This window comes from Jaculus jaculus, chromosome 1, assembly GCF_020740685.1.
Source record: "Jaculus jaculus isolate mJacJac1 chromosome 1, mJacJac1.mat.Y.cur, whole genome shotgun sequence".
Classification (NCBI taxonomy): Eukaryota; Metazoa; Chordata; class Mammalia; order Rodentia; family Dipodidae; genus Jaculus; species Jaculus jaculus.
Genome location: NC_059102.1, coordinates 266,008,594 through 266,022,613, shown reverse-complemented (window position 1 = coordinate 266,022,613; position 14,020 = coordinate 266,008,594). Strand labels below are relative to the sequence as shown.

General features: G+C 42.8%; 1 protein-coding gene across 1 annotated transcript in view; it reads left to right on the top strand.

Annotated features, from left to right (window-relative positions):
- LOC101613721 (M-phase inducer phosphatase 3-like) overlaps positions 1 to 14,020 on the top strand; it is a 100,860-nt gene that overhangs the window by 5,743 nt on the left and 81,097 nt on the right. The window contains 2 exon segments of the mRNA XM_045143228.1: positions 973 to 1,040; positions 3,196 to 3,310. Of these exon segments, the coding sequence (XP_044999163.1) occupies positions 973 to 1,040; positions 3,196 to 3,310 (183 nt within the window).

The window sequence follows — 14,020 nt, the reverse complement described above, 5'->3', positions numbered from 1 at the left end:
GAGGAGTGGAATTGGAACTCTAGAGACTTGCTGTTAGTTAGAATTATTGGACTTGTCATTGACCAGAGTTTTGTTGAACTTGGAGCTACAGAGTTTGATGTTTGCCCTGTTTAAATTTTGTATTGGTTGAATATTGCTTTGCTATTCCCAATATTATCTTTTTCAGTGTAAATGTTTATCCTGTGCCATTTGGTTTTTTTTGGCTATTTTTATTCAGTTATAAAACCTTGGAGTATAGGAATGTTTGAACATCATTGGATCATTGGGATTGATAAAACTATGGGGACTTTTAAATCTGGACTGAATGTATGGCATTTTACATTATGTATGGTTATCAGTATACGGGAGCCAGGGGTGTAATGTGGTGGTTTGATTCAGGTGTCCCTCATAAACTTAGTTGTTCTTCATGCTAGATCCCCAGCTGATGGAAATTTGGGAAGTACAGCCTCCTGCAGGCAGTGTATTGTTGGGGGAGGACTGACCGGCATTATAAACACCTTTCTCTTGCCAGCATTTGGCACACTCACTCCTGTTGTTGCTCATCTGATGTTGGCCAGGAGATGATGCCTACCCTCTTCTCATACCATTGTTTTCTTCTGCCATCATGGAGCTTCCCCTTGAGTCTGTATACCAAAATAAGCCCTCTTTCCCCCACAAGCTGCTCTTAGTCAGGTGTTTTCTGCCAGCATTGAGGACCTGACTACAACACTGGGTGTCCACTCCATCACTCTTTTTCCCAGTCTTGTTTTTAAGCCAGAGTCTGTTTTATTGATTTATGATCTTGCGGGGCTCTGACAGTTCTGGGTGTCTGTAAATTTGGGATTAAAGTTGTGTGTGGCCACATCCAGCGGTTTTTGTGGCATCTGGAGTTTTAAACTCTTGTAGGTTTAAGCCTCCTTATGTCCCCATGCTTGTGCAGGCAGCACACATAACTGCTAAGCCATCTTTTCAGGCCCACGTCTTCTGTTTCAGATTTGGGGAGGGATGTTGGAGCAAATGGTAAAGGCTGTTATGGTTCGAATCTTCAGTGGTCCCAAAAGGTACATCTGTTTGTTCTAGTGTTGGCAGGAGTGCTCAGGGTTGAGGCTTGAGAGAAATGACTGAAAAGCAAGGGCTCTGATCTTCAGTGGACTACTCTGTTGATGATGTCGTGACAATGGAGTATTGGCAGCTGTGGAAAGTTTAGGAGGTAGGGCCTAGTTGGAAGAAGTGGGTCATTTAGGGTGTACCCTTGAAGAGTCATTGAGATGAGCAGCTCTGTTCCAAAACTCCCTTCTATCATGACTAATGTAAAGTGTGAAAAATTCTTGAATTTGTTAATAACTGCTTGTTGAAATGATACATATGTGGTAAAATGAAATTTTTTTTTTTTTGATTTGGTACTTTTTTTTTGAGGTAGGGTCTCATTCTGTAGCCCAAGCTGACCTGGAATTCACTATGTAGTCTCAGGGTGGCCTCGAACTCATGGTGATCCTCCTACCTCTGCCTCCCAAGTGTACCACCATGCCTGGTTTGATGGTTTGGTACTTTTAAATGGGGCTGTTGGTAAATTTAAAGTTCTGTTATGTAGCTTGTAACTGTAGCTAGTGCACAGTATAGTTTTATTCTTTTTCAGGTGGCCAGAGTTCCTGCTCCTTGTTTGACTAGCCATTCTTGAAAGACTCAGCAGGACATGCCACTGCCCCCGCTAAGGGTGATCCCCACTGTGGACTCTTTTGGAATGGATGACTTAGTAGCACAGGCACCTGTCCAAGCTGTAGGTGTCCAGTGGTCTGGATCCCAACAGGAGTTTCTGCCCTCCTTTGAGCACATGAGATAAGATCCCAACTTTTCAGGTGGTTGAAAATTGGGGCAGAAGCTACAATACTCATCCCTCCTCTCCCATTATTACACACCTGCCTCTACATGGTGAGAAACTGTAGCTTCTACTTCTCCTGCCTTTCAAGGACCCCTTTCTTGTCTCTCACACTAGATTTCTAGAGAAAGAAAGGAGGACTTTAAGGGATGTTTACATTTTTCCTCATTCTATTTGAAACTCTGCTTGCAGGTAAAGGTCATTCACCTAAGGGAGAGAAGTCTATTTTACACACCTGGAACTGAGAAAATAGTCTTTCATCTTATCAATAAAGTTATAGATTAGAGTTAACAAAGAGGAAACATCCTTGATACTTCCTGGCTCTAAAGTATGTCATATGGAAGTTTATAAATCTGTAGCAGTATAATTTTGGTTTTCAATGAATATATATATATATATATATATAATCTTTTCTAGATAAAATAACATTGTACACCATTTTAAAGATCACTAAAGGGCAAAATAGAAATAATCCCAAGTATTATCACACAGAAATAATTACAATATATTTTTTGGTTATTTTAAATAACCTATTTTAAGTCTTATGTATGTCAAAATGTACTTTCCTATGCATAAATTGAAGTAGGCTATACAGTTTTTCATCTTGCTTTGGTTGCTGAGAATTTGTGTCTCATAAACTTTTCTCCAGATCAGTTTTTTTCAAAAATTATTTGAAATTGTCTGATGAGAGTTGCATTTTCACGGTAGGGAGTAGATGCTACAATTACAATGTCATTCGAGTGATTCTCCATGGTGACAGTGCTGACCACTGTAAGATTACAGCTCCTACAATAAATGATCCTTCCTCCCTTGAAGCTATCAACTTGGAGTAAGTTTTCTAAGGTAAATGGTTGCTAGCTTTTCATGTGTTTAGTTTGGAAAGTAAATAGCAAGAAGGAATTTACTCACTTATATTTTCTCTGCAGCTCAAGGGCTCTCTTGTCCCATGAGCTGCAGGGATGACTCATAGATTTGCTAGGATGCGCTCCAGCAGCTTGACTGCTAACTCCACTGTGTATAGGCCATGCAACTTTGAGGGAGCATTTCTGTTGTCTCATCTGCCAAATGTGACTAAAGCCACTGATTATCTCCTAGGGCTGCCTGCGTGAATTAACTATGACAATATCAAGCCATTTAGAGAAATTCTAAACAAGATGGGCAGTATTCTAACTGGCAGATAGCCTTTTCCTCCTTCTCACCATTACCAACCATTAGCATTTTCCTTTCTCACTTCCATCTTTTCTCTTTCCAGCATGGAAACTCTTTAAAAGCAAAGATTTAGAGGCGGTATTTATCTGGTCTTATCTTCATCTTGCATAGTATTCCATACTCTCTTATAGCTGCCCGGTAAATGCCAATCATCCCATAACTCTTTTTGCTGCTCTACAAAGAGCAGATGCGTATTTATTTGAGGAGTATATTCCAGTCATTGCTGCAAGAATGGAGCTGTGCTGTGTAAGTAATAGTACAAAAGAACTGTGTTTCACAAGTGCCTCCCTCGGTGTAAGGTCAATTAGTTCCTTTCAAACCATCATGAGCTCTGAGGATGCGCGAAGCTGAACTGAGTAGTGTCAGGTGCCTTGCCACTAAAAAGCACAAAGTCCAATATCATTTTGTGCTTGCCATAGACTCAGCATTTTTGATGCTTGCTTACTTTCTACCTCTTTGTCTTTTTTTTTTTTTGAGGTAGGGTCTCCCGCTAGCCAAGGCTACCTGGAACTCACTATGTCGTCTCAGATTGGCCTCACACTCAATCGATCTTCCTATCTCTTCCTCCCCAAGTTTTGGGATGAAAGGCGTGCCCTACCACACCCCCTCGAGCCTGTAAGCCAAAATAAATCTTTTTTTTTTTTTTTTCCAGAAGCTACTCTTGTTGGGTGATTTCTACCAGCAATGTGAACTGGACTGCAACAGTAAAGTGGTACCAAGGAGTGGGATTGCTGCTGGACACCTGACTGTGTGGCTTTGGCCTTTTGGAGCTGGTTTTCAAGAGGAATGTGGAAGGAATTGAAACCTTGGCCTAAGAGATGCCTTGCAGTGCTGTAAGTACAGCTTGATGGACTATTATGGTCAGAGCTACAAGACCTGAATGCAATAAAAACTATGGACTGTGAGGTTTGGCTTATGAGGGTGAGAAAGAGCTTTGCCTGGACTGGGCTAGCAGTTTGTGTGAGAAGCTTGCTCTTGTGCCCATGTCTTGAGAAGTTGTGCAGGGTTGCTTTGCATATAAATGAACTGGTGTATGCAGAGGGATATGGCACAGAAAGAAAAATCTTTGGGTGAACTGTTGCCCATTCAGCTGCAACTGAGAGATTACAACCTTTGAGACTGGGCTAGCTGACCTGCGCTGGGGCAACAAGAAGAATGTAGACTCTTTTGAAGGGGCCTGAGTGCTCAAGGAGTGTCCTGTTCTTCAAAGTCTGCTTTATTCCCCCCTGGACTAACAAATTGGCACCCTACCTGGTATTGTGGAGTATAAGAAATGCTGGAAAGAGGGTCATTGAGTTTGCAACATGGTCTTGTGTTTTGGAAATGGCCATGGGCAGTGTGAAGCAGGTTTGCTGGTTGCCTGCATAGAGACCCCATGGGGCCATGAAGATGAACCGTGGCTTGCAGTGGAGACCCAGTGGAGATGCCGGGACCATGAGATGGCTGCCAAGGAGCTGCTGGCCTCAATGAAGTTTCCCAGGACTCTGAGTAGCCTAGCTGGAGGGGCGGAATTGGAATGCCAGAGACTTGTTGCTGGTTAGAATTATCGGACTTGAAGATTTGTCACTGGTTAGAGTTGCTGGACTTGAAGCTACAAAGTTTGATGTTTGCCCTGATTGTTTTAAATCTTGTATTGGTTGATTGTTTCTTTGCTATGCCCAATGCCATCTATTGCAGTGTGAATATTTATTCTGTGCCATTATGGGTTTTTTGAGGTTGTTTTGGTATTATGGCTCAGTTAAAAGATCTTGGACTATGGGGATGTATGAACATCATTGGGATTGACAAAAACTATGGGGACTTTTAAAATGAGATGAATGCATTGCATTTTACATCATGAATGATTATCAGTTTATGGGAGCCAAGGGCGGAATGTGGTGGTTTGATTCAGGTTTCCCCCATAAACTTAGGTGTTCTGAGTGCTAGGTTCCCAGCTGATGGAGATTTGGGAATTAATGCCTCCTGGAGGGAGTGTATTGTTGGGGGCAGGATTATGGGCTTTATAGCCAGTTTCCCCTTGCCAGTGTTTGGCACACCCTCCTGTTGCTGTGGTCCACCTTACGTTGGCCAGGGAGTGATGTCCACCCTCTGCTCATGCCATCATTTTCCCCTGCTATCGTGGAGCTTCCCCTCGAGCCTGTAAGCCAAAGTAAATCTCTTTTCCCCAGAAGCTGCTCTTGGCTGGGTGATTTCTACCAGCAATGCGAACCGGACTGCAACACCATACAACTACCCTTTCTACTTAGCTAGGCTGTACAATGGACTTGTGGCTTCCCTGAATGAGCCAAGGTTCACACCCTATCTAAAATGGCAACCCCTGTTTGCGTCTTGCAGAGCCTCTGCCAACCCGAGATTTCGTTATACACTTTTACATTTACTTCCTCATTGTCTATGTGACTGAGATGGTGAATCTTCATTATGAGCTTGATAGAATTTAAATCACCATGGTAACATACCTCTGGGTGTGTCTATGGAAGTATCTCCAGAAAGGTTAAACTGTGGAAGAAAGAAGTGCTCTAAACTTGAGTGGCACCATCCCATGAGCTGGGGCCCCAGACTGAGTAAAAAGGGAAAGGAGGGAGCCATCGGAGTACCCGCACCCCTTTTCTTTTCTTTCTCCTCAGGGGAGTCAGCAGCCTCATGCTCCTGCTGCCCCAGCTGAGAGCTGCTCCCTGCTGCCATGCCTCTCCCGTGCGACAGACGGAACTCCCAAGCCAGGGGCCAAAGTGGACCCACCCTCCCTCCAGCGGATTCTTTTTTTAAAAATTTTATTTAATTTTTATTAACATTTTTCCATGATTATATAAAAAAAATCCCATGGTAATACCCTCCCCCCCCCCACTTTCCCCTTTGACATTCCATTCTCCATCATATTACCTCCCCATCTCAATCATTGTACTTACATATATACAATATCAACCTATTAAGTACCCTCCTCCCTTCCTTTCTCTTCCCTTTATGTCTCCTTTTTAACTTACTGGCCTCTGCTACTAAGTATTTTCCTTCTCATGCAGAAGCCCAATCATCTGCAGCTAGGATCCACATATGAGGGAGAACATGTGGCGCTCCTCCAGCGGATTCTTATCAGGTATTTGGCCACAGCAGCAGTGAACCCCTAGCATAGAAGCACTGTAGGAGGGGGGGGCTTATATGAAGCTTACTTCTAATACCCAAAGCTGAAACGGTGCCCAGTTTATTATCAGCACTCCATAAGCAGTTGCTTAGTGAATGTCTGTGAATAATATAAGATAAAGATGGTACACCTGCTACTTGCTCTTTTTTTATTTTTTGGTTTCTCAAGGTTTCTCACTGTAGCCCAGCCTGACCTGGAATTCACTATGTAGTCTCAGGATGATCCTCTTACCTCTTCCTCCTAAATGCTGGGATTAAAGGCATGCACCACCATGCCCAGCTTAAATTTATTTTATTTATTACTTTATTTAAGAGAGAAGTAGAGAGGTGTGTGGGGGAGAGAGAGAGGGGGGGAAAGAGGGAGAGAATGGGCATGCCAGGGCCTTCAGCCGATGTAAACAGACTCCAGACTCCAGACTCCAGACACATGTGCCACCTTATGTATCTGGTTTACATGGGTACTGGGAAATTGAACCTGGGTCCTTTGTCTTTGCAAGCAAGCACCTTAACCACTAACCTGTCTCTTGAGCCCTTTTCTCTCTCTCTCTCTCTCATTTGTTCTTTCTTTTTTTCTTATTTTTAAAGATAATCCTGGCAGTGGTAATGAAAACAAGGATGAAGCACAAGGAATTGCTATTACCAATAGGCAGCCCTTCAACAAGTGGTTTAAAATTGTTTTTTTCTTTATTATTTGGGAGTGACAGACAGAGAAAGAGGCAGAGGGAGAGAGAGAGAATGGGCGCTCCAGCGCTTCCAGCCACTGCAAATGAACTCCAGACGCGTGCGCCCCCTTGTGCATCTGGCTAACGTGGTCCTGGGGAATAGAGCCTTGAACGGGGTCCTTAGGCTTCACAGGCAAGCGCTTAACCACTAAGCCATCTCTCCAGCCCAACAAGTGTTTTTTAAAAAGTAAATTTTTACAATGATACATTCACTGCACAAAGTGACAGGTTTCATAATGACATTTAACTCAAATATATCATGTACTTTCATCATGTTTACCTGTCACCTTATCCTGTCCTTCCTCCACACTCTTTAATCCCTTTCTTCTTTTTTTTAAAAAATTTTTTTTGTTTATTTTTATTTATTTATTTGAAAGTGACAGAGAGAAAAAGAGGCAGATAGGGAGAGAGAGAGAGAGAGAGAGAGAGAGAGAGAGAGAGAGAATGGGTACACCAGGGCTTCTGGCCACTACAAACTGACTCCAGATGTGTGCGTCCCCTTTGTGCATCTGGCTAATGTGGGTCCTGGGGAATCGAGCCTCGAACCGGGATCCTTAGGCTTCACAGGTAAGCACTTACTGCTAAGCCATCTTTCCAGCCCCCTTTCTTCTTCCCAAGTAGTCCCCCTTCTACTGTGGTGTCAAAAGTGTTGAACATCCTTGGACATCAGAAAAATTCAAGTCAAAACTACACTGAAATTCCCTCTCATCGCAGTCAGAATGATTATCATCGAGAAACAAATGACAACGGATGTTGACAAGGATGTAGGGTCACTAGATTCCTCAAACACTGGACCCAAGGCTGGGGAGATGGCCTGGTGAATTCACTGCTTACTGTGCAATTAGGAGAACCTGAGTTTGGATCCCAGCACCTGTGTTCATGCCAGGCATAGTGGCACATGCATATAATCAAAGTATTACGGAGGTGAAGATGGGAATCTCCAGTGCCTGCTGGCTAGCTAGATGAGCTGAATTGATGGGCCTTATGTTTAGTGAGACAGATCCTGTCTCAAAAACTATGATAGCAAGAGACTAAGACGACACCTTTCAGCAGCCTCCACACCTAACACTCTAACCTCCACAACCTGCATATATATACATACATACATACACACTCATACACACACGCATACACACACACACACACACACATATGTACCCATATTCATGTGAGCACACATACATGCATTCATATACATCTACAAACTTCACTAAAAATAGAGGCACCACATTGTCCAGTTACACTACTCCTGGAGATATCCCCACAGGTAACTAAGTCCGCATATGCTAAAGACACATGTACATCCATTAAATCCTATACTCAAACTGCATTGAGAGCCATCTCCACAGCTATGGCTCCACTCTGCCCCACTCTATGCGGCCATCTGCCCTTCATATGCAGAACCACAAAGGCTTTGTACTGATATTTCAGCATTCCTGTTTCTCAAGCTGTACCTTCCCACAGTGGTGAAAAGGACTGTGTTAAGTTTGAATTATTCCTGTCTGACAATTCTCCAGCAGGTAACCAAAACCAGCCTCAAGGGTGTCACAGCCAGTCACCTCCAGCCTTTTCCTTTTCTGTCAATGTGGTCCCGTGCCTCTCTGCTTCTGGACTATCATGCTCCATCTATATGGGTTTCTGGAGATACCTGGAATGTGCTGAGCTCTTCCACCTCAGGGCCATTGTATGCACTCATTCCATCCTCCAATTCCTTCGTCTCTCTCAAGTTTCTTCCTTGCAGAGATGACTCCATCATCTCCATCCAGGGAGGTGGCATTCTGATGATCTGTCTATCTCTGTTTGCTGCCTGTCACAGCCAATAAGCTATTTCCCTGCTTATCTGCTCCATGGCAGTGTTAGCTGGCCAGACCCAGCAGTTTGACATCTCTCCCACTGTGTTCCCAGGACTGAGCACGAACTATTCATTGAGCACTTAGTAGTGTTAGTTCGATTTTATTGCTATAACAAATTACCACAAACATGGCTTAAAACAATGCAATTTATCTTAATCTTTATGTAGATGTGTGTGTGTGTGTGTGTGTGTGTGTGTGTGTGTGTGTGTGTTTGTGTGTGTGTGATGTGTTTGGTATTGCCCTTCACTTTGTTTGACCCAGGGTCTCTTGTTCACTATGTGTGTGTGTCAGGCTAGCTGGCCTGAGTGCTTCCAGAGATTGTCCTGTCTCCACTTCCCGTCTGGCTGTAGGTACACTGGGTCTACAGACATGCACTAGCACATCTGGCTTTACATAGGTTCTGGGAGTCTGTACTCAGGTCTTCATGCTTGTGCAGCAATTGCTTTGCCCACTGAACAATCTCCTCATCCTGCAAGTTTATTTTATCTGTGTGTGTGTGCACATGGGTGTATATGTGTGGGCACATGCATGTATATGTAGGTGCACATGCATGTATTGCATGTAAAGGCCAAAGGTCAATGTTGAGTTTCTTCTTCAATTATTCTTCTACCTTATTTTAAAAAATATTTTTATGTATTTGTGAGTAGAGAGAGAGGGAAACAGACAGAGAGATAGAACATGGGTGTGCCAGGGCCTCCAACTCTGAAAATGAATGCAGCAATTTGTGGATCTGACTTTATGTGGGTACTGGGGAAATTGGACCCTGGGCCCACAGGCTTTGCAAACAAGTATCTTTAACTGCTGATCCACATTCTTAGCCCCTACCTTGTTTTTGGAGACAGGGTCACACTGAATGTAAGACTCACCAATTCCGCTAAGTTAGCTAACTAGCCAGTCTCAGGGATCCTCTAATCTCTACCTCTCCAGTTTTCAGGCACACATAATTGTGGCTTTTACATGTGTGCTAGTGACCCAAACTCAGCTCCTTATACTTACAAAGAAAGTGCTTTACCCACTACCCATAATCCTAGCTTGAAACAACACAGTTTGATTATCACAGTTCTGGAAGTCAGAAGTCCAAAGGGGTGGGACACTCACTGGGCTAGAATCAAGGAATTGGCAGGTGCTAGAAGCTCTTAGTGTTCCAGGAAAGAGCCAACTTCCCAGTTCTTTTTTCTGAGGCTGCTTTATGTTCTCTCTGATGTACAGGTCTCAGCTTGTAATTATATCTGTATCTATCTCTGCCTATATCTATATATGCATCACATATCTTTATTAATATTTTATTATTTATTTGAGAGAGAGAGAGAGAGAATATGAGTATGCTAGGGCCTCCTGCCACTGCAAATGAACTCCAGACACATATGCCACCTTGCACTTCTGGCTGGCTTTACATGGGTACTGGGGAATCAAACCTGGGTCCTTAGACTTTGTAGGCAAGTGCCATAATGACTGAGCCATCTCTCCATTCCCCTATACTATCTACCTACTTATCTATTATCTATCTATCTATCTACTATCTACTATCTATCTATCTATCTATCTATCTATCTATCTATCTATCTATCTATCTTTATATCATTTATCTATCTGGGGCAAATGTGGATAAAGTCTATAAGGGTAGAACTATAACTAAAACTGAATATAAAGAGATGAGCCAGATATGATGGTGCATGCCTTTAATCCCAGCATTTCAGAGGCAGAGGTAGGAGGATCACCATAAATTTAAGGCTAGTCTGGAGCTATAGAGTGAAATCCAGGTTTGTCTGGGCTAGAGTGAGACACTACGTTAAAAAAAAAAAAGACAGAGATCGAGAGAGAGAGAGAGAGAGAGAGAGAGAGAGAGAGAGAGAGAGAGCGATGAGATGGAAGAGGGGTGAGGCAAAAGGTCACATGTGACATGTAAATAGAAGGGGAAAGATACTGGAAGGGGGAAAGTGCAGGGCGAAAGGGTTTGGGGTAGGAAGGGGTACAGAAACCATAGAATGGTCTATGATTGTTCCACCATTTACATGCATGATCTCATCTGAAAATTTCAGAATGAATGATACCTAAATCTCTGTATGCCAACTAAAACAATAATAATAAGAGACTTCCTTGGTGTCTTGGCCTAGGGTCCCAATTTGCCATCTTCAAAGCCAGATGAATTACTATCTCTGTATGCCTTTCTTTCATGTTCACAGAAACCTCTGACTCTCCCATAACCCTCTTCCATTTTTAAGGACCCCTGTGATTACACTGGGCTCACCTGGATAATGCAGGGTAATCTGCCCTGCTTAAAACCAGTGGATTAATGCTCTTAATTACACAAGCAAACTTTATTCTCTTTTGCCATGTAATTAAATGTACAAATCCAGGGGATTTTGAAGTGGACATATCGGGATGTCATTACTATGCATTAATAAATAAGTCTGGAATATCTTGAGTGCAGGAATATTTACTAGCATGGAAGTTCTTTCTGGTCGAACGTCTGCACTTGCATTTCTTTTTTGCAACTTTTTGTGCCTGACCAAGCCTGGCTAATCGTCACGCTTGGTAATTACTCTGATGGACACTTGCAGCTTCCCAAAGGGGGAAAGAGCACTCAGGGATGAGCTTTTCCTTTATTATCACTCACCAAAGGAGACCTGGAGACCCTTATGGTGCTATGTGAAGAGGGTCTTCAGGAGCTCATTAAATATCTAATATTCTTCACAAGGCTTGAGATTTATAGCTGGTGCCATTGTAATTGGCATGGGCTCTCCAAGAGTGACAAATACAGGCATTATAAGCATTTGCACCTCAGGTGAATTCAGCCAAAGTAATTAATTTCTGATAGATTAATACAGTGAAGCTGAAGGCCATGCTTTGCAATCAAGTAGAGAGCATTGGCTTCAGCCTGGATTGAATTCCAACAGTGGAGTGGGGAAAATAGGGAGATGGATAGTTCCTTAGTCTTAGATGAATGGTGTGGCCCCAACTATCAGTGGAATGAAGCAGCATACTTGCTGAGAAAAGCTGCGGACAGCCAGCATCTTATCATCTTATGTTTCCCCAGGGACCACACAGCCAGAGCATTTGGTTCAGATGCATTTTTCTCTGCAGATGAGACCTGGAGTTTATCTGTCATAGCTGAGGCTATTTTTAGTGATGGTGCTTTAAAAACTTAAGGAATCTATCTCCTCTCTCTACACTGAAGCACAGGGTTGCTATGCAACGGGCCATCTCCCTGGTGGTTCTCACACTCTTTCAGAGACCCAGTGAACTGGACGTTGGCTGAAAACAAACAATCAGGTGAGGGGCACTCATGCAAAAAAAGAGCAATGGCTTTGGAATCTCCCCCTCCTGAGTCCCTGCTTCTCTTTCTTCCAGTTGAGCAGCCCTGGGCACATCTATTTATCTTCTTGGACCTCAGAGTTACCATGTGTAACACAGGGATATTATTCTTATATAATTCAGAAGGTGATTATTTAAAGCAAAAGGATTTACACATGTCAAATGCATGCAAGGCACGGAAGCATGGTGGTTTTAAAAAACTGTGTGGTATCTTTAATTCATGTGAAATGAGTGTTACATAATCATACAGGAAATTGAGGTAATTCCGTCTTTAACATGTCTATCTGTCTTTGCCTCACATGTCTATTAGAATAGATTATTAAGACTCTAAAAATAACAACAGATATACAAGCAATTAACATTTGCAAGCATGAAATGAGCACAGATGCTTAAACCTGAGAACAGGGCTTTCCTATGTGAACACTGCAGAGATGCCTGAATTATGCTGAAAGAAAGATCAAGGTGCTTCTGCATGTTTTTGTTTTTTAGTGCAAGTAAGGCACAGGTCTTGGAGGTTGCTTACTGGTCCATTGGCAACAACTTTAAGTCTCATCTAGTGCATCTACCTCGGAATAAAGATCAAGTCTTTTTTTATTTTTCTTAATTTTTATTAAGATTTTCCATGATTATAAAAAAATATCCCATGGTAATACCCTTCCCCCACTTTCCCCTTTAAAATTCCATTCTCCATCATATCCCATCCCCATCTTAATCAGTCTCTCTTTTATTTTGATGTCATGATCTTTTCCTCCTCTTATGATGGTCTTGTGTAGGTAGTGTCAGGCATGGTGAAGTCATGGATATGCAGGCCATTTTGTGTTTGGAGGAGCATGTTGTAAGGAGTCCTACCCTTCCTTTGGCTCTTACATTCTTTCTGCCACCTCTCCCACATTAGGTCTTGGAAGGTATGATTGAGATGTTACTCGGTACTCCAGTCACTTCTTTCCAGCACTATGATACCTTCTGAGTCATCCCAAGTTCACTGCCATCTGAAAAGAGAAGATTCTCTACCCAAAGTGAGAGTAGCATTAATATAAGGGTATAAATATTAAGAGAAGTGCTTACTGGGCAGTTTGATAAGCGTAGTTTATACACTTATCTAGACATCAGCAGATGTTACACCCCCAGGGCTCATGACTACTCCTGTTTTAAGTTTTCAGTATCAGGGATGTATTCCCCCCTATGGAGCAGGCCTCCAGTCCAATTGGAGGGCAGTTTGTTTCCACCATGACATATATGCCACTATTGCACCCTTTGGCTCATTTGGCCTATCTGGCCAATTATAGGCTTGCAGTATCTACTGTTGAGTATCTTCACTGGTGGTATCTCTTTCTCCCATTGAACTACATGTGGAATGGCTTCTTCCAGCTTTCTGTCAGCTGGTCTACATGGAGGAGGTTATCAGCTCAGTTCCAGCAGGATTTCTCAGTGGCCTTGCAGCCCAAGTATGTGGAATCTTCAGCAATAGGGTCTTACCATAGATTCCTGGTGGGAAACCAAGGGCCTCGGCAATGACCTATAATGTTTTGGGGGCATCAAGGACCTCCCTGTCCAACAACTCACTGGAGGTATCCCATCCCTGGCACTGAAAATTTTCTAACAATGATCTATGGCTCCTGAGTGTTACATTGTCCCAAACTGGAGGATTCCGTATGATTTATTTGCATCCTCTTAGATTTTGATTAGCCTTCCCTCCACCTTTCCTTTACTCAATCTCTTCCTCTGACCTCACTTTGGGCCTTTTCACCCCCATTAATCTATTCTTCTACTTACATATATACAATACCAACCTATTAAGTACCCTCCTCCCTTCCTTTCTCTTCCCTTTATATCTCCTTTTTAACTTGCTGGTCTCTGCTACTGAGTTTTTCCTTCTCACACAGAAGCTCAATCATCTGTAGCTAAGACCCACGTATGAAGGAGAACATGTGGTG